Raw genomic sequence first — 23,425 nt, forward strand, 5'->3', positions numbered from 1 at the left:
TGGACTAGGGTTTTCGTCCCCCTTATTTAAAAGGTGACAGTAGATTATGCTGAAGCTACAGGGGAATCCGATCCAATCGGGGAGAGACCTCCGGGCAGAACCAGAAGAGCAGGAAGAGGTTTTTGGGGAGAGGGAAGTCTAGGCCTCTACGCTCGGGCTGGTGCCCCCACGTTCTTGCGAAGAAGTGGAGAAGATAGATGGATGGAAAGACAAGACAAGTACCAACAAACCCATTACTTGTTGTAAAATATGTCAAAAATATTAATCTGTCATTCCTATGCTTATCCCTTTAATGGCCCCTTTAATTTGTCTTACCTTTTACATTTCACACAATTAAACTAAGCAATTGTATACTATACAAAATTGTTCATTTAAGGACACATTTTGTGCTATTTTATATATTTCATTTGTTTTGTGCAGATCTATCTATTCTCTGAGGACACTCCAATCCAGAGGGCTGCCCAGTGGGGCAAAAATAACAAGACAGTGCGACAAACTGTAAACACAGACTTTAATATACTGCAGTGCTTACAAATGAGTTTTTGTGCTGCACACACATAACTGAAAGTATCACATCTCCTATTCAGTAGTAAGTGTACACTCATAGTAGCTGTGACACCTACCAAGCTGTGATGAGTTAAGCAATTATTGGTCATTTCATAACACTTCAGTTTAACCTCTCAATTTTGTTCGGATTAGTATTTGGAGTTAAGCTCAAACCCATTCAGCTCAATTCAAAAAACTATTCAATTCAATTTAATTCAAACCAACTCTACCACTTGCAGCACTGAGGATTCTTTTGTGTAGGTGGATAAAACCAGTCATGGGGCGACTAAGCTGTCTAGAATCCTTGTCCAGTTTGAGAAAGAGTGTCTTTGTTTAGCGTTATTGGGTGATATTGCGCAGCCCACAGACAGCCATTAGGGTAATGTTATAAGGCAGAAAAGCTGAATTCAGAATGGCACAATACCGAGCAGAGGCTTGGAAAAGCAAATAAAAGGAAGCATCTCAGTGAGGGGTGTGCAATATAAGTCTTTGTGTGTGCTGAAGTATGTGTGTGTGAGCCACACATTCAAAAATGAGTGTGTTTATAGGCTAAGCAAGATGTGTGTGATTCCAGGAGACAGTGTGTGCCTTGGCTTTTGCTTCGATCCGGAGGGAATGGAAGAACAACTGATGTAAGAACCGGAAAACTAAAAGTTCCGCCAGTGTGTCATCGCATACTTGTGAAACTTCGTCTGCATTGCAGGGAAAATTTGTGTTTCAGGATCTGTCAGGATGTGTAATTATGTACAATCATGTGGACACCCACAAGTGTGTCTCCATGCACAAGTCTGAGTGTTAAAATCACTCATTCAACAGTCTGACAACATGCGGGCATCCCTGCCTCAGCTTGTCCAAGAGTGTGTGGGAATGGCATTCCAGCATTCCTGCTCTGCAGTCAAGGCCTTGAGACAAACATAGAGGCGGTGAGTTGCTAACACAGTAACATTATCAGCTTAACAGCTTGTACGTATTATCTGGGGCTGTAAACAAGACTGACAAGGGACTTCCAATCACATCCAGCTCTGGACGACCTTGATGTGCGAAGAAACAGACAATTTGTCCTCCTTTGTCTCCTACGATCTCACTCAGTGTGATTCTCTCTTCACTCTGTCTTCCTGTCCAACTAACTTCAAGCACGGTGTTGACAGAGACTTCTCCACACCTACAGGGATGTCGACGCGCTACTTTTGCACCAGCGCTTAATTAAATGTTTTTAGTCAATGTGACAAACGGGTTAAAACTGGAATTTAAAATGAATACTATTTTAAATTGGCCATTGGGAAATAATGTTAGCTCATTAAAAATGCACCACTTGTTATAGAGGTATGCGGCACATGCACACTTGCGAATAAACAACAAGCAAAGATGGCCGTGTACACGACACCAAAAAGAAAAATGTCAAATTACATGACAAAGATTCCCTCACTGAAAAATGTAAGTACATAAACAGATGACTTCATTAGAGTTTGAATAGCATCTGATGCATACATTTGCCTCATTTTCTTAACTAGCATTTCATCAACCCCACAGGGGTAAGTTATTTCGACCAGGAGAAAGTAAAGGCTGCTGCTAAATAAAACTTTACAACATTGGAACAAGTCCAGATACTCTCAGTTATGTGATGCTTTAGGCCCTCAATTTCCATAACTTGATATTTTGTCAAAAGTACTTCTGTTGTCCCTAGTAATATCAGTCTTGGTTGTCTCTAAATCTTGCAGAAACCTCTTTTTATACACGTTATTATATACATACATATTTGTACATTGATACAATTATTAATAAAAACTTCAATTATTTGTATGAGTCATGTATTTTTTGAATTAAGAAGAAACTTTGTAGTCACTCCAAAGAGTATGAATACTATATCTCACAAGTCCAATGTACAATTTCCAGTAAAAGAGACAATTATTACAATTTGTGAACATTTTCAACCGTGTTGATGCACAAACTTTTCCACACACTCCTTAGCATATCTCATTATTAACCCCAACATTGACCTCAATAAGTCTCCCTCTATTTTATATTGAAATTAATCCAAATACACTTAAGTAGAGAGGATGAGGAAAAGGCCCCGTCATTTGCCAGACCCTCTTGCTGGCATGTGGTTAAAGCAACACAGCAGCAGCTCAGAAGCTGTCCGCTATCAGTACCAGCTATACTGGATTTGTTAAGACTCATTATTGCCGTGCAAATACACATTTCTTTAAATCTTCACATCCTTGACAAAGGCATATCCCATATCGTCTGTACCTTCTCAAAAATATATCATTCATAACAAAAAGATCAAGTACCAGCCAGTCTGTGATAATGGATATGTTAGAGGTATGAATAAGTAAGGGGACAGTATCAGCGCTGGGTGCACAATTTCATGGACAAAACAGTACACATGACCTTGTATTTCCAAAGATATTAGTGTCTCTCATGTCCTGCCCTAATATATCTTTTACACACTGGGACAGCTCATTACAGACCTGTGAACATAATCAGGATCAATCTACACTGTAGGTTCTAGATTGTATTCTAGCAAGTAGATTCTACAGCATCTGTTGGTACTTCATGGATTAAGATACACTTTTAAAAGAGCTTTTTGTAGTGAACGGGTTTTACTTGAGAATTTAAGTTAAAAAGAGACATTTTTCAAATGTCATTCATTTAAAAACGGTTCAAAAATATATTTTTAATTACCAAAACTTTGAAGTGTTGAATTAAATTGTAAATGTTTTCCCTTTTTTTTCTTTTTTTTACCAAGGTTATGGCAACCAGACAATTATTTTTCCACCTAAGACCAGTTGTTCATTCTGTTGATTTTTTATGTATTTTGTCATATAAAAAGTATTATCTGTAAACTGTAACTTTCTTAATAATTTGTATATTATACTATATAAATAAACTGTAGTTTGAAAGCAACTTTGTAATACTCACTTCTTCTGGCTAGTACGACTGTGTTTATTTAATAATGGTATATTAGCTAGCTCAGCTATTTAATGACACTGCCAGCTGCACTTATTCAGTTGAGAAATATATAAAAGAAATAAAACATTGGTGGTATAAACACAGGCTTAATACTGTAAGTAATTAAGCCTGAGGCGAGAAACAATTTATGAACACATTTGTGTGTCTTACTATATGGGATATGGTAGCCGTAAAAATGGCTTGTGTATGATTTCATTTAAACGCAAAGTGAACATGGCAGGTAAAGAGTGAACCACATACATTTCATTAAAAATTAAATAATATCAGGAAGACAGCGAATATAAATGTTTGTTTTTATAAATGTTCTATTGTAAATACAATTCCCTTCAACCACTGATGAGGCATTAATTGGATATTTTCAGCTCACGGTAGAATTAAATAAAAATATCTTCACGCAAACAAACGTGTGTTTAATCAATAGACCTGTGCAGGAGATATGAGGGACTCGCAGATCGACACATTCAGCTCTAATGATTCCATATGATCCTGGTCAAATGTCAAATCAATATTTACAAGGTAAGCTTGTGTTCCGCCTACGCTGAACCATCTCGTGCAAACACAACTGAGGTGTTTTCTGAGCTAATTAAAGTTACGTTTCATTTCTCAAACGAGCCTCACTCCTCGCTGTTAGTATTATATTTCCACACTGATGCTCACTAACTCTCACCTTTCAGCATTGACCCCTCCTCTTTGTCTCCAGTTCCATAGATCAGCTTCCAGTCTGGTACTTCGGATTCCCTTTCCCTTCTCACCTCTCGTTCACTGCCAACCTCCTCAACTCCTCCATGCAGGAGCATATGGTTGGCTGTGCAACCTGAACTTGCCTTGACCCTAATAAATACATTAGGGGGTAGTATCACGGTGACAAGGGTTACAGGTTGGTTATGGTGTTACCAAATAAAGGGGTGGAGGGTGCAGTGTTTTTTCTACTTATGCCTGACTGTGCCTTCACCCCACTGACCTTACTGTATCAAGAAAGGAGTATGTGAATGCATTGATGTGTCTGTGTGTACGTAGCTGTAAGTGTTAGTCGATGACAGACGCTCATCATATTTAATCCTGAACGGATTTTGCTGAAATGAAAAGCTGCTTTTCAATTTTATAATCCAGTAGACCTAATCGCTTCACCCACATCCAGTTAAATTAGATGACTAACACCAGGAAGATCTAGTCTCTCCAATTACTTATGTTTGATGCATCAGTTCACTCTGGTGCGAGTATGTTTCGGCAGTGACCCCCCACATACGTCTTAGGAATACATACTGTCTCGGGAGCCAACCTCTTTACAACACGGTCCAATAATCAAAGCATTGATTGGAATTTCTTTATGTTTACGTCTCTGAGTGAATACTTGGCGTGTGTATGAAGATGTGTGTCTGTTTCGATTTCATTTTTGTGGCACCTCATACAGTCAGCCACCCACATACACAGATCCATAAAGAGAAAGTGCTCACTACAGTAAAAGAAGAAGTTGCTGCAGTGAAAAGGCTGAGTCGATTTTCCTTCCCTCGCCGGTCAATGTGGCACAGGAAAGACACAAAGGTGAAGGTGTCAAAGTGTTGAGATTGATGCCTACACAGATGGCTAACACCGAGCCCGAACAAAGCAATGAAGAGTGAAAGTCAAAGCTGAAGACAATACAGAACTAGAGGTGAACTTGGTGTGAAAAGTGACTGTGTGATAATGTGTGTTATGCAAGCATTTTGTTTCGTCTTTTTCAGCAGGACACACAAAGACAGACCAAACCATTGAGTCACCACTTTTTCTATCTTACCTTAGGTATGCCACACACATTCTTGAGATTCCACCCAGAGACAGCTTTCTGCTATCCCCCCAACCCTCACAGACTAAGGAAGATTGGAGAATCCACCAACCTATTCACCCCATTAGTAGCCATAATCTCTAAATTATCCTCACCTAAAACAGCACAACATTACATCATCACAGGACTGGGGCCACTGGAGTGGTGCTATCTGATTCCTCAGGCAGTGAAGTCCTACCATTTACAATCAATTGTTGCGTTTACCCTCAATTACGGGTTATTTCTAGGTCATGACATATAAACAGGGCAGATGGTGGTCATAGATGACGTGTCCAGCCTGTGTGGATGTTTTCTCAGCTCCAGTTTCTAATATCCAGCGTAAATATTGGAACATTCCACATAATGAAAAGGGATTATAGCATCTGTTGTACATGATCATCAACCCTCTTCAGTAATGGAATATTTTGGCAGGTGCAGAGGCATTTGAAGCTGGTTCCCACAAATGCTGTAGTACTCTTTAAGACTGTTAAATAATGCCATATATAAGTGTGGAATATTATTTTCATATCCAATCTGATGTTCACAACTGTTTTGGGTCTTCCTACACAGTGTGTTGCAATAAGCTACACTATTTCAACTACACTTTGACTAAATGAAAAGTTGTGCCATTGTATGGTTTGGCTTATGAGGGGTTACTAGCTTGGATTGTTTCTGGCTGTTCTTTGTTTCACCCTTCATGATGATGGATGTACCTTTATAATTGGTTTAAATAAAGTGAATGTCACCTGATGAATTAATCATTCCTGTATAATACATTACTTAGTGTATGCATTTCTTGTTCATGTAAACTTTAAGAGGTAATACACAATCTCTCTTGCTCTTTGCATGATGAACAGGAATACTATGAACAGGAATACTGTGGCTGAACTGCATTGGATTAAAACAAACATATATATATATATATATATATATATATATATATATATATATATATATATATACACTGAACATGTATATGTATATATGTTTTATATATAAAAAGACAAGATGCATCCTTTTAAAACATGTTGTAGTGCATTAACTCAATGGATTATTAAAAGGATGCATCTTGTCTTTTTTTCCAAATAAATGTTCCTTCAGGCCCAAAGTTTGAGCTAATATGAGATCCGAGACATGATTGCCTGCCCTGATGGAAACAGGGGAGCACAATTAAAGTGGGGTGTGTTCTGTGCATTTGTCAGTGGTTGGAGGGCAGAACCAGACCACTTTGTCCATATTGACTGCAGTGCCATGTGACTGCTGCTATCCTTAATGTGTCCTGATGCCAACGGGTGTCCTGATGACCCACATCTCAGCACTAGAAACTATGTGGTCAGTTACCGACCCTGTTTCTTTTCTCTCTTTCAGTAACACAGTTGCTTTAACTTCCATAGACGCGTCAGGAAATGTTCTCAATCAACAAGCATTTTTGAAATGAGGGGAAAAAAACACATTAAGAACTGAATAATGAGCACTTTCTGAAGCCAATTGTTCATTTTAAATTAGCATGATTTGTAATTAACATATTGAAAAAGTCGACTTGCTAAAATAAATAGTGGAAGGAAAGGAAATTTGCGGCACAAATCAATGTTGCACAAAACTCTCTCCCACTTTGTGTTTAACTTTGAGAACAATGAGCCAAATATAGCCACATATAGAAACTCATTTGTAGAGAAACTTGGAGGGTAATCCAGTGCACGCTGATTTGAGTGCAATTTTGATTGAGGGCAAATGTATGCCACAGCAGTAAGGATGAATGTCCTTCGATGGTCACATCCCAAATTTGTATTAGTTTAAGTCACTCATGGAGCTCAAGGGAATACTAGAGAAGTACATTTAGGGAAGAACATTTAATCAGACTGACACAGTCTTGTTCTGATAATGAACAAAGTTGACTCTAAAACTAGAAGCTATATTATTTGTCATTCACTTATAAATTTTCTTTAGGTAAAATTTGTGTTTGTTTTCCAAAAATATTTTTTTATTACCTTTTTTTTTCAAACTGGTGACCATAAAACAGCTTGTAGTTTACCTAATGTAAATAGCAAATATACATATATTAAGTCTTGCGGAAAATATCTAAGTAAAGGACATTTTTAATTGAAATACTATCAATTCTGTGAGCTGTTTTATCTTGTTTTAACATGGACAGAATTTTGCACAATTTATTTTTGTTAATATGTCCTTTTCAAAAAATCTTTCCAGTTGCCAGTTTAAAATGTATTTGACTGGTTGTCCTTGGAGCCTCACATGCTGCACTTGATAAAACCTGCTTATGTGGCTGTGAGTAAACCCAGTTGCGTACACAGACACAAGTGTGGTTGCAGACACATATATTAGTTCACAACCGCAAGGAAGCATAAATTAATGCATGATATTTTGGGGGAATGGGCTGGGAGGGGGAGAGGTGGTGCACCACTAGAGAAGACGAGTTAATTACCCCCTGTGATCAATAATTCATTACGCTGTCAGCTTGTGTGTTGGTGTGTCTCTGTATGTGTCCTGGCGTGTTTTGAGTGCACGTAAGCACGAAGACCAAACTCCAACAGTAAGCATTTTCTTTCCCAGGGAACGGCAGATTAAGAGGATTGACTTTGTAATGGATTAACCTCAAGAGAGTGTGTGTGGTTACATGTGCAGACTCACATTAGTGTGTGTGTGTGATGAGCGGGATCAGTGTGACCATGTATGAATTGATAAGCGTAAGAAGCTCCTCTCCCTCCTTTTAATGACCAAATTGGCACTTTTGGCCATTGGGGGATAAATGTACTGTTGCTAGCCAAAGAAATGAGACATCTGCCCGTTACAAAAAAGGGTTAAGGAAGTAAATTGGTTGTTATTCCTGTGTTGACAGTGGATCTAAACTGGTCTGGCTTTGAGAACATCCCCTCATAATGACAAGCAGTGACGCAAAGCGAGAAAATAATATCTTATTCATTAATTGTATCTGTTTTATATTTTATATATTATATGTGTATAAGTTTGGATCCAACACATATGTAAAAGTAAAAGAGTCCATGATTTGCTTACCAAAAGGTAAAAACTCCAAATTATTCTCGTAATAAACAACCTATATTTAAACGATGAGGACAATCGTAATATTAAATAGTGAGAACAGATCAACAGTGTTCAACATTAATGAAGAGAACCAACAAAATGTGTTCAAACATTCAGCAGGGGTTGACTTGTGATCTCTGCATTATACAAGATTACACGGGAGCTGAGACTGGCGCACATAAATATGTGCTAGTGACTGCACAAACAGCAGGATCCTGTCACTTACTTAGGAGATCAACCAAGACACATGGCTTTGCACGCACTGACACAGATGCCTAATCTGTTGTGATCAGATGTGTGGTGAACAAGAGTAACAAGTAGAGGTGGATGAGGCATAGAAGTAAGCTATCGTTGAAGACCAAAAGTTTTGTCTCTTACCTGTTTGGTGTATTTGTTTCCAGTCTGGCAACCATATTCAGAGCACTGGTCCGATCCCAGGGACATAGCGTCAGCATTGCCACTGCCACTACTGCTGCTACTGGAGCCGGTACTCCCCACACATCCCCCGCTGCCCACAAAGGTGTTGGAGGGTGGCAGCTCCTGGACTGCTTGGTGCTTCTTCCCTTCAGCCGGTGGCGAGTGAGGTTGTAGGTTGACTGCAGGCAGCGGCGAGCTTGATTTATAGTGCCTTGCCAGATCTGGACTGGACTGGTGCCTTCTGCTACCACCCATTCGTGGGCTACTTGGGTCACCCTCAACTGCACAATAGCGGGCGGCCAAACGTTCACTTGCACTGCTAAGATCCTCCTCATCGTCGTCATTGGCATGCCGCCGCAGTCCATTTACAGTGACGATGCCGCTGTAGAGTGATCGGTCTGACTTGCCTCCCACTGTGTTGTTGCCACTTCCGTTTCTTTTGTCCCGCCGAGGTTTACGTCCGCGATCTACCGTCCCACCACGAACAGCCTGAGGTTGCGCCCCTGGGGGGCTGAAGAAGTCCTCCTCTGGTTCCTTCTTTCCGGCCTCATAGCCATTCTTGCCTTGAGTGCCGCATTGTCGAGCTGTGACCACAAGGAGGATGACCAGGATGACGGCTGCCGCACCAGCTAGGACGCCAATAGCTACACTGAGGCGTTGCTTTCCTAAAGCTCGCTCATTATCAGGGTCTCCTGCGATGTCTAAGGACAGGGGAGCCAACAGACTTCGGGCTACCTAGAATGATATAAGGAGAGAAAACAAAATAAATCAGTCAAAAAAGAGGAGATCTTCCATACTGCCTGAGAAAAAACATCCACGGTATTATCCATGGATTCAAGGCGACTCTAAGATACTTAGTATGCATATGTATTTATGTTTTGTGTATTTGTTTTCTCAGCTCCTGATATCGAGTCCATAACTTTTTTTTTCCTTTGATTGAATATAACATATACTTTTTGTCTGCATTCCTGTTCTCAATGAACCCATTAAATACACAAAGAAAACATTAGATCTCTCTCCATTGCATAAAGGTTGCAGTTTTCTTTCTAAAAGGAGCAGATGAACACTCAGCATTGGATAGAAGCAGTGCTATGAGCTGTCCTTCTGTTTGATTCCATCATTACTAATTGCAAACTAGGCCAGTGTTATACTTTAATGGGACATCATCTGTTAGATATTAGTGATGCAATGACGGGATATATCAGGACGGCGAAAAATAGTTTGATATCTTCAAAAAGAGGATTCTCTTACAACAGCAACGATAAAAGATGACCCAGTGGGCGTCAGTCACAGAGAAACATCAAACAGCATCTTCAACTTAATTAAACTTTCCCACTGAGTGCTTGTGCAGGAGTCTTACAAAACACAGAGTCACTGAATTCATAATTCCCCTTTTTTGATCTCATTTAAATCGTGTTAAATCTCTATTTATCTTTTGAGAGCTCGCATTTTCTCCTTTGGCTGTTGAGGTTAAGGCACGTGAATGTTAATAAACGGACCAGGCTGCAAAATAAGAAAAGGATGTTAATTAAGAGGGATAAGCGTGTAAATAAAGGCATGCTTTAACTACCTCCTACTGCAAACACATCTATTGTCTCATCAATAAACAATGTCTCTTTTGTGGAAGACAGCGGGGGTGTGTATTTGTGCAGGATTTGTTATTCCAATTTTCTGCACTGAAAATTAAACAGATGGACAGGTTGAAGCCCGTGGAGCATTAAGTGCAATTCATCTATATCCTTATTTTACCTTGACTATAATTCTGCAGCTTTCTACATGCTCTTGGTGCCAAATGTACTAGGTTGGTTTCATGCTCACATCAATGGACACTATTATTTCAACCCTAGACCTCTAAGAATTAGCTGGTGCCAGAAGACTGGATCAATTCTATAGTAGAAAAGTTTATCTTTGACATAATAAGAACGTAAAATGCAATGAGACAACATCAACCTTCGCCAAGCAATAAAAGCAAGAAAACAATGTATAAGTCCATCTTGTGTCTTTAACCAACGTTAAACACACAGTTACAACACAATTTCCCCAAAAGACACATACAAGTTTCAGCTGGTTCTTAGTGGAGCTTGTAAATCCATATTCAATATAATCACTTGTAAGTTAGCTCATTTTAAACCAGTCCTGAAAATGTCAGTAAAAAACAACAGTAAAAAACAACAGTAACTAACGCAGCTGATTATAAAACCACCTCCGCTCCTTCGGGAGAGATAATTACTTTGTCCTTGGATGTTTTAGTTAATAATTAAAGTTAGGGCTTTGAAATGAACTCGCTCATGAAATCACATCTTAACAAAACATATGTATTATGTATGAACGTTTCATGTATGATTATTTCATATCTAAAGCAGAAAGTTCTTGGAAAAGGGAATTCTGAACATTGTAACGCATCAGTTTTTTTGTTTACAAGTATTCGTTGCATTGTAAAGATCACAACCATAACCTCTATGGTTAAATTCGCCATGAGACCTTATTTCATAATTTTCAAAGGTTGCTTGTTAGTAAGTAAGTAAGTAAGTAATTTGTATTTATATAGCGCTTTTCCAGACCAGGGTCACAAAGCGCCTAAACAAACAAAACACAATTCAATAAAATATATACTTTAAAGGTCAAGATAATACTGAGAACAACACAGGAGTTCCAGAAAATCAAGGAAAAGCCTGAACAAATAAAAACGTCTTAAAATGTTTCTTGGAGGAGTCAGTCGACTCCATCAAGCGCAAAGAGAGAAAAGTAAAAATACCATAGCATGAACTGCAAAAAAAACTACAATTAATTGAATGAAAAAAAAACTTCTCACCATAATGCTGAATCAGCAAGAGCTCTTGACTGGTTACAACACGATATTTGTGTATTTGCATCCATGTTTATCTGGTTGTATGGCTGTAAGCATTTAAAATGAGGACTCTGCCACAGATGTTTAGTTTTTTAAGTGTTTGTGTAACTACTGGAGAGTCACATGCTAATGTTATTTAAGAAAACATCTGATCTTATTTCAAAATAAAACACCTTCCTTTCAGGCAGTAATTAATTCAACATATAATTGATTTAATATTTTTTCTCTATGCTGGTGACCACTGCTATAACACACTAAAACAGTTGGAGATTTAAAATCTGTATTTCTGAACCCAATCGGTCTTGTAACTTGTATTTTAGACGCCCTTGCTGAATGAAAACACCTACAAACAGGTTTACTTTGGTGGGCTAATGCTGTCTACTTTGTCAAACTAGGCAACCTCAGTGGGAACTATGACTAATACTTCTTCTTTCTCATTCCAGACAGATTGTCATAAGAGAATAAGCTCTAGTGTGAACTTGAAAACTTGATCATTTTATGAACACTGGCTTTGGAGACTTCCATTATAATTATCGTTGTCAGTGTACACACACCCACGCCCTGTGAAATCGTAAAGGACTAAAAGGATCGTTATAAGAAAGTGGGTTATGCTGAAACACAAACAGCCATTACTGGATGTGGAGTCTCGCTTGACGAGAGACAATGATCCTGTTGACTTATGGTGGTCAGAGCCACTCTGCTAATACAGACATGGCTCATAAATATTAACGTAGTGAAAAAATAGCAACTATGCCTAAGAATTACAAAACACACACCCATACACACACATATTCTGTGTGTATGGACTGGAAATTACTCCTCGAGCAGTAAACTATTGCTCAGACATTCTTCCGAGTCGCTGTGACACCTCGTTCCTGGGCTCATATGCCAATTTCTTTGGCCTGTCAAGAGTGGAAATTATGTAGTCATGTAATCCCAAATGCATTCTGAAGGTGGGTGATAGGTAATACGGCTTTGAAGAATGGATTACAAAGAGACAGTGAGAAAGGTGACAGGTGTCCCTCGGTTTGCTAAACCAAATAAAATGCCTGCGGTCCTCATCACACTGCGGTCAATGCTTCTCACACAACTGCACAAAACCTCTTGCTTGTCACAGGCACATTAGCTGTAGTCGTACATCCCAACATTATTCACTTCACTTCTTCTGCCCCCCAGCTAAGGATATAACATTGTTTCATCACTTTCAATCTCTGAGTAAGGCTGACTTTTTTTTTTTAAGGAGAGCTATGTTGGTTCTCCACTTCTTGTTTAGCCTGCAGTGTTCCGTTCGACTTGTTTGTCTCTTGCCTATTTTCAACAACTTTACACTGTGAAGAAAAGAAACAAGCAGATGAATGTTTACTTGTTGTGCACAAATACAATAAGGACACAACTGATGTCTGATGTATCAAGATGCATTGCAACAATTAAATGTGGTGGGCTTGTAGGTAGCTAAGTATCTTTGCATGGGAGGCAGGAGAGGATGTGCAGCTCGAAGGGAAAGCTATACATAGCCATTCAAGTGCATCCCTAAGTGAAGTGTGTCCACTGTGAAGTAAAGTGTTGTGCAGGATCAGGGCAGAATCCCCTCCAAACACAACTCTCTGATGCATCCCAAATTCCCTATGGATTCCTCCATTCTGGTCTGAGAGATTTGTTCCACTCGTGCCTGACACCACCATATATCTGGTCCACACTCCAACACCCTGTTTTTTTTCTCATGTCACCAGGGACGCTGATGTTTGCCTTCATTGGACTGTCACGCTCACAAGATTTTGTCAGGAGAAGAAACACAATATGTTCTTTTAGGATGGAAAACAGCCTTTTTTAGATTAGCATAGTAGTGAACTAGCACATGTATATGACATTTCCAGGAAATTAAGATTATATAGAATGTTAAGAATTAGTTGCTGGTTTTATAGTTATCGAACTTGATTTAAAGGGTTAGTTCACCTAAAATATATAATTGGATTTTTAAAGTTTGTCTTCTGGAAGAAGATGAAGACGATGACGATTAAACTCCACTCCCTACGTTAAAAAGGAAGTCATTTTTTTGTCTATAACTCTAAAAAGGGACATATTTCTCTGAAAATAATTCCAACCCTTTGTGAAATTTGAATTTCAAGAACATTTTGAAAAAAAACAACAAACCTTTAACACTTTTTTCCATTAAGTAAACCACAAGCCTCGGTCTTAAGGAGGCAAATTCCCAACAATGTGACATGATTTAAGATGATTCCAATCTTTTTATGGAATTGTTCCTTAAGTCTAACCTTTCTAAACATTAACACGTTATATATAAATTAACTGTAATAAGATGAACATCACAAACTTATCGGTGCACTTGATATCTTCACTAGTTCATAACAGCTAAAAAAGGGAAAACTTCACTGTAGAATGATCCACCTGCATTTTTTTCTTTTACAACGAATTGAAGCTATTAGGAGGAAAAACATGATTTGACAGATATGCCCTGACCTTTTTTTGAAAAGACGGGGCTGTTGTTTTTCCTCTAAAATGGCCCAAAGCGATTTTAGTCCTCGGCAATCAACGTCACAGCTCATGCACAGACATGGTAGTTGAAGATTTTCTCCAGGACAAATTGTAAGAAAGTTGGGCAAACAGGATTCGAGCGAGAGAGTGAAAACCATGGAAATATATGTTACTTAAAACCCTCAGTGTGAATGTATATGTATCGAGGAGTGCTCACTTGAGTTACAGAATTAGGTCAAAGGGAAAAAAAAAGTTATAGTTCAGGCTAAATCTGAAACCACACTGTTTGAGTTATTTGTGGTATCCAAGTAATGTCGGTGAGTCAAGTCAATTACCTCTGCACCCCAGTGGGAATCTTTGAGGCCTCTCTAATCTCCCTGTGAAATCTTCAGTACAAGAGGCCCACAAGGAGTTAGAACATTATTGGAGACCAGTTTATTCACAATAATTCATGTTTTGTCTAATTGCCCGGTTGTTTATTGAAAAGTTGAGCGTAGTCTTCATGCATCGTTCTTCATGCACACCTCATCAATATTCTGGTCTATTGTGAAGAAGAACTGTAGTGGTGCAACTGTTGAAGGGATCTCACTTCAACCTGCTGTGTAATACAAAGCAAAAACTGGGACAGGCCCTCCGCTCGTCCTCTGCTTCCCGCACACAAACTCACCCTGAATTCTGCTAGGAATTATCTTGTTCTCTTTCCAAGTCACATATACCTAATTCTCACAGCATAAAAATTGAATCCACACAGCCATGCTGACCGAGAAAACTTTTTTCTGTGTAAAAATATAAAAAAAATAATTTGTAATACTCATACTGTCTACAAAAATGCTTATCCTGTATTACTGTGATAATGTAGAAGAGTTTAAAGAGACACTGCTATAAAGGTCATACATCAGAAAAAGCTTAAAATATTTTTGGAGGTTGTAATCAACGTTTTAAAATTTGGGTTTAAAGTTACACAAGGCATTCCGTCCCATCATCATACATAAACACATTTTTCAGATTAAAGTTAAAACCAAGAATGTTAACTCACTCAGGGTTTGATAGAAAACATTACAATTATAAGTAGAATGATGATTACCTGTGCATCCACGAGGGTGGCGTTGATCAGAGTCTCGTTGATGAAGACGTGGACGAGGGCCATGGCACACAGCGACGGAATCCCACTGTCATTAACCCTGATGACAAGACGGTGAAGACCTCTGTGACGGCGCTCAAGGGGTTCGGCTAATGTGATCACTCCATTAGAGTGACCGATCTCAAACAATCTGAACGGGTTTCCTCCCACCAGGGTGTAATGGAGGTCTGCATTTTGGCCAGTGTCTGAGTCTATGGCCGTCACAGTGCGAACTATGGTGCGGGCACTGCTGGCAGGTGGGAGGAGAGTGTAGGACTCGTTGGCTGGAGACGTAATGGAGGGAGCGTTGTCATTCTCATCCGTCACAAACAGGGAGACCGTGGCGGTGGCAGTTTTGCGTGGCTCTCCTCCATCAACTGCACGGACACGGAAGGTATACGTAGATCGCTTTTCACGATCGAAGGACAAGGTTGAGAAGATGGTCCCCGTGTTGTTCTCGATTGAGAATACTTCCTCTCGCTCTTTCTCTCCATTTTCTGCTGATCTTTCCGATGTCTTCCCATCCACGCCATCTAATTCTACAAACAGACTGAGCTCAGCGTTCTCACCCTCATCAGCATCAGTCACGGTGACCATTCCAACCGGGCTGTTGGCAAGCAGGTTCTCTTTGACGTAGAATGTAAAAAGTTCCTGAACAAACTTTGGTGCATTATCGTTGCGGTCGGTGACTTGAACAACAACAGTTGCGGAGCTTAGTAGTGGTGGGGTTCCCTTGTCTTTGGCGATCACACGTAGTTCATACCTCTCCCGTTGTTCTCGATCCAGAACACCAGAGGCTCGGATATCGCCGTTATCTGGGTCTATGTAAAACGGGCTGTTGGCGACAGGCTCAAGGGAATATATAATCTCTGCGTTTTTGCCGCTATCCGCGTCAGAGGCTACAACAGTCACCACCCTTTCACCAGGGGAATTGTTCTCAGCAAAGTGGACCTCCATGACACTTTGAGAAAAGCTTGGGGCGTGGTCATTGATGTCAACCACCCGCACCATCAGAGAACTGTTGCTGGAGAGACTAGGGCTTCCTGAATCAACTGCCACGATGGTTACGCTGTACTCTTTGGTTAGCTCATAGTCAAGCAGGGCAGAGGTATGTAAAAAGTACTTTTTCTTGTTTCTGTGGAAACAAAAACAAAAACATCTCAATTCCAAAAAATGCTGTTAGAATGACAGTTAATTTCAAGGCAGATAATAGTATAGAAATATAGTAACTATTCAATTGACACATCACATGTCCTTGGACCATTATACAGCTGTTGAAGCCTGGGCCAGCTGTTGTTATATGAAAAATATCATGTTCAGAGATCAACACTACACACGTAACACAGCCTTTTGTAACTTCATTTTATATTTGTTCACTTTAATGTAACATAAGACTGTTATGACTGTAGCAGGTTTCCCTTGGATAAGGATAAATGCTTTTGAAAATACGTGTATTAAAAATAAAACCTTTGAAAAATATTTCTTATTGGTCTGTATGTTCCATTGATTTAAAGTGGTCTCCATAGTTAATATATATAAATATATATATATCGAGCCATGTGACCAGTTTACTAGACTTGAATAAGAGCCTTTTCTTAGCAGCATGGATGAGAAAATGTTGCTGCTACAATAGAAAGCAAACAACAAGATTTTGAGTGCCAATCCTTCTGCAGTTGAGTCTCATGGGATGAGATTTTACAAGAGTTACGACGCTCCTGCCAAACAGTGCTTAATATAGCCTTTGTTTTATGACAACTGCCATGGAAATCCAGATATTGCTTTTATACAAGTATTTTCCAAAAAGTTTTCTTTTGAAATTCTCTACATCATGGGGGTCCAAACTCTGGCTTAAGGGACCTTTTGCGGCATTATATTTCACACAGCCCTTGGCCTCTGTCAACATGAAAGTGACGAACACACAACACTACATCTAAAATTGAGACTGTTGTGAAAACAAATCACTTTTGACAAGACTTTGTTATGATGCTAATTCTGCAACCTTTTTTTTTTTCTAATTTACTGTTATTTCATGTTTGTTTTTTTTCAACTAGTGATGCTGGATAGAAGCAGAAATATATTTAACAGCATTGTGGAGGTTTTCATTTTTCAAGGCAATCTGTGGCCTTTAGCTATGGAAAATTATTAGGTTGGTTGTGGATGGATTTTTTTCTTGAAAATCTTCAGTGAAAATCTTCAGTTTAGCTGCAACTGATGTGTGGGTCTCTTTGAGAAAAAGTGTTTTTCAATATAACTTATGACAAATCGATGAATAATTAAGAAATGAATAGTTCTTTAAACCTACAGTCTACTGTTCAAGCACAGGTCTTACCTATCAAAGGCTTCATCAGCAGGTAAAGGTGGAAGGGCTGTTTCTCCTGCCGGCTTCAAGGTGAACGGGACATCTCCTACAACGGTGCACGTCACAGCTCCGTTCTCCCCCTGGTCTCTATCTGAAACCTGCACCAGAGCCACGGGTGTGTCGACAAGAACGTTCTCTGGCACCAAAGCTGCTCCATCCCGGACAGGAATCCGTCCAATCTTCCTGATCTCTACCACTGGAACGTTGTCGTTCTCGTCACGAACCGCCAAAATGACAGTCGTGCGGTCAGTCCGGGGAGGCTGACCTCTGTCTCTGGCCATAACTGTGAACCTCAATTGAGCAACTTCTTCCCTGTCAATTCGATGTAGAACACTTAACCAGCCCGTGGCTTCATCCAGCCTTAGAAGTCTCCTGACAGATTCAGTAGCAGCTCCAAGGACATATTCAACTTGGCCGTTGACGCCAATGTCGCGGTCTGCTGCTTTGACCTGAAGGACTGGAGTACCTGGAGGAGCATTTTCAGCCATTTCTGCCTCGTATGTGGATTTTTCAAATTGAGGGCTGTTGTCATTTACATCTGTGATAGAGACTCGCAGTAGAGCTTGTGAGGAGCGAGGTGGGTTTCCTCCATCTCTAACTTTAAGGATCAACTCATAGGAGTCCTTCAGCTCTCTATCCAGCGTTCCTTTCACAATGAGCTGAGGCTGCTTCTCTCCGTCAGGTATATCTGCTACCTGAAGCTCAAACACGCTGCTCCTAGCTCCGACACTCAGATCTCCACTTCTTCCCCTTCTTTCCCCAAGTCCGGCCATGGGGCTCCCTCCTGCCGTGCGCCTCGCAGAAGTTGAAGATGCTCCACCTTCTTGGATCAATTCATAACGGTCGATACCGTTTCGGCCGAAATCCCGATCCGTAGCAGTGGGCAGCAGATAGAGTGTGCCTATTGGACGGTTCTCCTCGACCGAGAGCTGCAGGACAGGTGAGGGGAACGAAGGTGTGTTGTCGTTGATATCTGTGATCACCACGCGACCTTCGAAGAGTTCCACCCAGCTCTGCAGGGGGCCAATCACGGACACCTCGAAGTCCAAGAAACATTCGTTTTCATCGAAGATCATCTGGCACTGGGGTAGCTTCTCCCTGTCTATGCGCCGCTGACTTGTGGTCAGCTCCCCGGTCACATTGTCAATCTTGAAGAACTCAGAGCCGCTCTCCAAGGCGAACGTCACATCCCCTCCTGTACCAGCGGTGAGACGCAGGTCAGCAGCCACATTGCCGATCTTGACGTCAGGGGGTCCCTCCTCTGCAACTCGGTACCTTAGAGCTGAGTGTGCACCGGGTAGCTGAGTCAGCAGCTGCAGAATTAAGACCAGGAGGCTGAGAGCCTCCGCACTAAGACTCCGCATGGCTCCTCTCTTGTGATTTCCTCTGTCTTATTGTTTCCCTGTGCCTCCCAGAGTGTGTGCTTCTATGCTGTATCACCTTCGAGGTACCACTGACAAAAAAGCTTCAAAAAGTTCTATTCAACTTCTAGAATAGCGGGCATCAACGGGACGCTGTACCGAAAAGTGAACATCCATCGTGCTCAGTAAAATGCCCAGACAGAGCAACATCTGTTTAGATGTCCAACTTCCTCACACTATCATTTTTCCTATATATAAAAAAAATACCCCCAAAAAACAAAAAAAAATCCAGTCACATTCGGGACATGGTCTTTTCTTCCTTCCGTGTCTCTCTGTTAAAACTGCAATGCAGCACTACACAAAAGAAGGGTTGACAAAAAAACGGCTTTTTCACTTTTAAAAAAACAGTCACATCCGATGAAAGATGTACAAGACAGCAGTTTTTTTTTCTCTTTTTCACGCAAAAAGTCTCTCAAGATTTCAGCTGCTCATTCTTACCTTAGCTCCGGGTTTTCCCGCAGTGGAGAAATGTGCCAAGATTCCTTCACTAACTTCTCACAACTACACTTCTTGCCCCATCGCCGGGGAAAGTGTGGGTTTTGAGATCAAAACAAAAAAAAGACAACGGGATTCATCAGCGGTTATTTCCCTGTGAGGCGCATGTGCTGATGGACCGAGAGTGGATGCGTCTTTCTCCAGGAGTCCCGCATTCTCTCGCTCTCTCGCTCGCTCTCTCCTCCACATGCGCCTCCTCCTTCTCTTCTTCCTGTTTTTTTTTCTTCCCCCTCCTCTCACCTGCACTACTCGGGACTGATGCTGCAGTCTCTACCCTCGCCTCCCTCCTCTCTGCGACTGCAACACTTCCACGAAACCGGATCTCTGGGCTGTAACGGAAGAGACGGCAGAGGCGGCGTCGGGGGTCGCCGTCAGGGTGTATGTCGGGGAGCAGGCGAAGACCTGTCCCCCTACTTCTGTCACACAGGGAGATTAAAAGGCTTTTTGCGCTGACAGCTCCTGGTGGGAGCGGATCTTTATTCACATATTCTGACAAAGGACAAAAGACGGGGAGAAGGAGTGATCCCGGGTTTAATAGTCAGCGCACAGTGCAGTCAGTTTTTTTTATGCTGGCGCAGCGTTTTTCCACGGGGCAAAGTGATCTAAAATCCAACACCGAGCCCACTATTATTAAAAAACACACATTTAAACAGTAATACAGCGTTTAATCTCACTGTCCCTTCAATGTTGTGTCCCTCCTCAGTCGTGATGTGAGGATGCTGTCGGACAGAGGAGCGCATTGCAGCATCGGTCTGCTGAACATGGTCAGGATTCCACTCTGCTGCAAAATACTTTGCATCCGTTATTTCCACGTCACCTCACTTCACATACCCATGTTTTCACAACTTCTGCATTAAGGCGCGTCTCTGCTGCCTTTTTGCGCACCATTACCTCACTTTGGCGTCAAGGATTTCCCTTCACTTTAATGATCCTGCAGTGACTTGAAACTCACCTGCGTGGAAGGTGGACCGGGGGCAGCAGGCACCGTGAGGTCATTTCAACCAACATTTATTAAGATCAACATTTAAATATAACAAAAGCAGTTAGTATTGAAAATATAGTTCCAAAATTGAGAATTTTGGATTATGATATGTGCAAATGATATATGGGAAAGCGAGGCGTAAAAAAAATGATAACAATAAGGAATTTTTCACCGTAAAATAGTTGAACAGAACTAGTAATAAAGGACAGCCGTGAATTACAGTATAACAATACCTTTTTAGTAAAAAGTATGGTATGTCATACTCTCAGAGAAGGACAATTCATGGAGGTTTATAAATACATTTCGGTCCCATCCCTCACCTGAATGCCATGTGAGACCCCTTTGAAGGTATATAGAGCTCTCAACAACTTCGCTCCAGGGTCAATGAGAAACTCATCTCATCTCCACCATAGTATGTTTGCAATTCACGGAGGAGTTTCTGAATCATGGATGTTGTTTTGTGATTAGAATGAAAGCGTTGTGTTGTATTTAACATGCAAGAATGTCTGCAGCTGTTTTTCCGTTCAACCCATTGAACGCCTTACCAAAGACCACTGAATCTTTCTGGGAATATTATTTTTTTTTGTGTGCACATGATACCTTAAGCAAAGATTTGGGGTACTGTCTAATTTGGGGTTCAGATAAGTTTACTGTAGGTTGATTCATAAATGGAACTGGGAAAAATGTAATACATTTCATCTGCCTCCTCAAGTATTCTGTTAAATGCAACCCATTAAGATATAATTGAGCGTGAATCCTCTTTCATCAGCAAATGAACTGCAGTTTTAATTTGCATATTGAACGGAAAGTGAACTGTTCTGTGTGTGTGTATGTGTGTGTCTCAGGCGTATGCGTGTGTCTGCACGTGCACACATGCATGCGTGCGAGCAAGCAAGCACTTTTGTACATTAGAGACTGAATGTTCTCGTGAGATACATGACCTTGTTTGACATTGATTAATCCCAACCTACTGTGTGGAGTGAACAGGATGTAGAAAGGAAGTAGTTTAATACCGGAAATATGAATGTAAATATGAAGTATCACTGTGCATAGCTGGACAGATAATGATAATAAATTAATACATGTGATGTTGACGTTGGTTAAAAATATAAATTATGTTTGTAGTTAAAAATATTAAGTCTGTGTGGTGTTAAATGATAATCATCCATTTATCATTTGATCATGAGCAAGTCAAGAGAAAGTCAACTGTAAAATAAACACCGCAAACATTCATGTTAAAAGGTACTACTTCAAATATTAATGTGTCATTAGAATAAAACTAATTTCATTTATGTCCCAGAAATACATTTATTTTAGAAATAATAACAATTCAACATGTAAAAAATACAAATAAAAATATATTTTGGGCAAGTTACATTTGGAAAGACCTTTTGATAGAGAGAAAGAGTTTAATATTCTATTTACAATGTTTTCATTCCCACTTTTATAATACCATTTATTAAAGCTTTCCCTTTACTGACAACTCTTTTGTCTTCATCATTATCTTTGGCTTACATCAACAATTAAACGTTATAAGACATCATCACTCTTGGAAAGCTAATTGAAATTCTGTCTCTTTACCAGTTTAAAATCTGCATTCATTGTTCACTTGCGTATTGATTGGTGTTCTGTGGCTGGTTCGCAGGAATAGTTTGAGAAGTGGATCCTTGTTACATCTAATTGAAAAGCACTTTTGACATCAATTACCAGGTGGTGTGGATGTCTGCCATGTTTGATTTAATAACTGAAATTCTTTGATATTTTTGCTGCTCACCTGAAGGACAATCTACCGAAAAAGTGTGTAGTTCAGTACCTTTGTAGATTTTAAGAGCCTGGGGATTTAAAGTGGATCGAGCCACTTGGTTGACTAAACTCAGTGCTTTGATCCATTAACCACTTCACACTGCGATATCTCACCTCTCTTCTCTTGCCTGCTTTTGCCCTGAGAATAGCTCTATCCCAGAAAAACCTAATTCAGTGGCTTGACAATCACACCTGTGAGAAGATCCTGTATTCATTTGCTTAGATACAAATAATTGGACCTCCAAGGAATGAACTTTGATTTATTTAAGGTTCTCGATAGAGTCATGACAAAGACCAGCTATTCATTGTAATTTTAAGAACTGTGGTGCAAAATGAAGAACCTAGAAGTTGAATAAGGCACATAAAGAAGTTCAAACCACAATTCTATGAATTATTTAAGGTCAACTTTAGAACTTCCGATGATAAAGTTATAATGAAATACAGGTTTTGTTTTTTGTTGCCAAATCATTATTACAAAATTTGTTTTAAAGGTTGACATTGATTTTTTCAATCTTTCGGAAAGGGTTGTTATACAATATTATAGAATAGTACTAGTACACATAACTGTGCTTTGTTCTATTTCAACTTTTCAACTTTATTTTCAACCAATGTTCCCTGCAAATAAATTACTTACTCCCAACATTATGTAAACAAAATGAAGAGAATATAATTTACCCAAAAAGTCAAAATGAACACAATAGACATGAATGTTTGTTAACATGGATTGTTTACACATCACAGTGCATACAATATATATATTGATTTATTTTTAAAAATCGTTTTCCTTGATGATTAAAATTGAGAAAATAAATGCTATTCAATTATGATTCCTCTTAATTAAATACCAATGACCCTGTGATTAACTTATTAAGTAGTTAACTGCACTAATCATTTGACAGCACTAATAAAAAGGATTACTGGCCTTTTCAAGCAAGGCAGAATCTCAGGAAACAAGCTGAGCTAAACTATTGCAAACTAATAAAAATAACAAGGAGCTCTTTTAAAAAATACATGCTGATGATTATATGTTGGTATGTACTGGTTGAAGTGTAGAAAAAATACCACACTATGTGACCTTTGCGCTCAAGTTTTTAATAAAAGAGGGGATCA

General features: G+C 39.8%; 1 protein-coding gene across 1 annotated transcript in view; it reads right to left on the reverse strand.

Moving 5' to 3' along the window:
- The window catches only part of pcdh7a (protocadherin 7a), a 45,264-nt gene extending 25,628 nt beyond the window's left edge, over positions 1 to 19,636 (reverse strand). The window contains exons 1-3 of the mRNA XM_087800114.1: positions 17,585 to 19,636; positions 15,220 to 16,390; positions 8,756 to 9,529 (exon numbers count right to left, since the gene is read on the reverse strand). Of these exons, the coding sequence (XP_087656240.1) occupies positions 8,756 to 9,529; positions 15,220 to 16,390; positions 17,585 to 18,978 (3,339 nt within the window). The 5' untranslated portion in view covers positions 18,979 to 19,636. The remainder of the gene's footprint in view (positions 1 to 8,755; positions 9,530 to 15,219; positions 16,391 to 17,584) is intronic.
- Positions 19,637 to 23,425: the final 3,789 nt, after the last annotated feature.

Source organism: Callionymus lyra, chromosome 1 (assembly GCF_982586985.1).
Source record: "Callionymus lyra chromosome 1, fCalLyr1.hap1.1, whole genome shotgun sequence".
NCBI classification, from domain to species: Eukaryota; Metazoa; Chordata; class Actinopteri; order Syngnathiformes; family Callionymidae; genus Callionymus; species Callionymus lyra.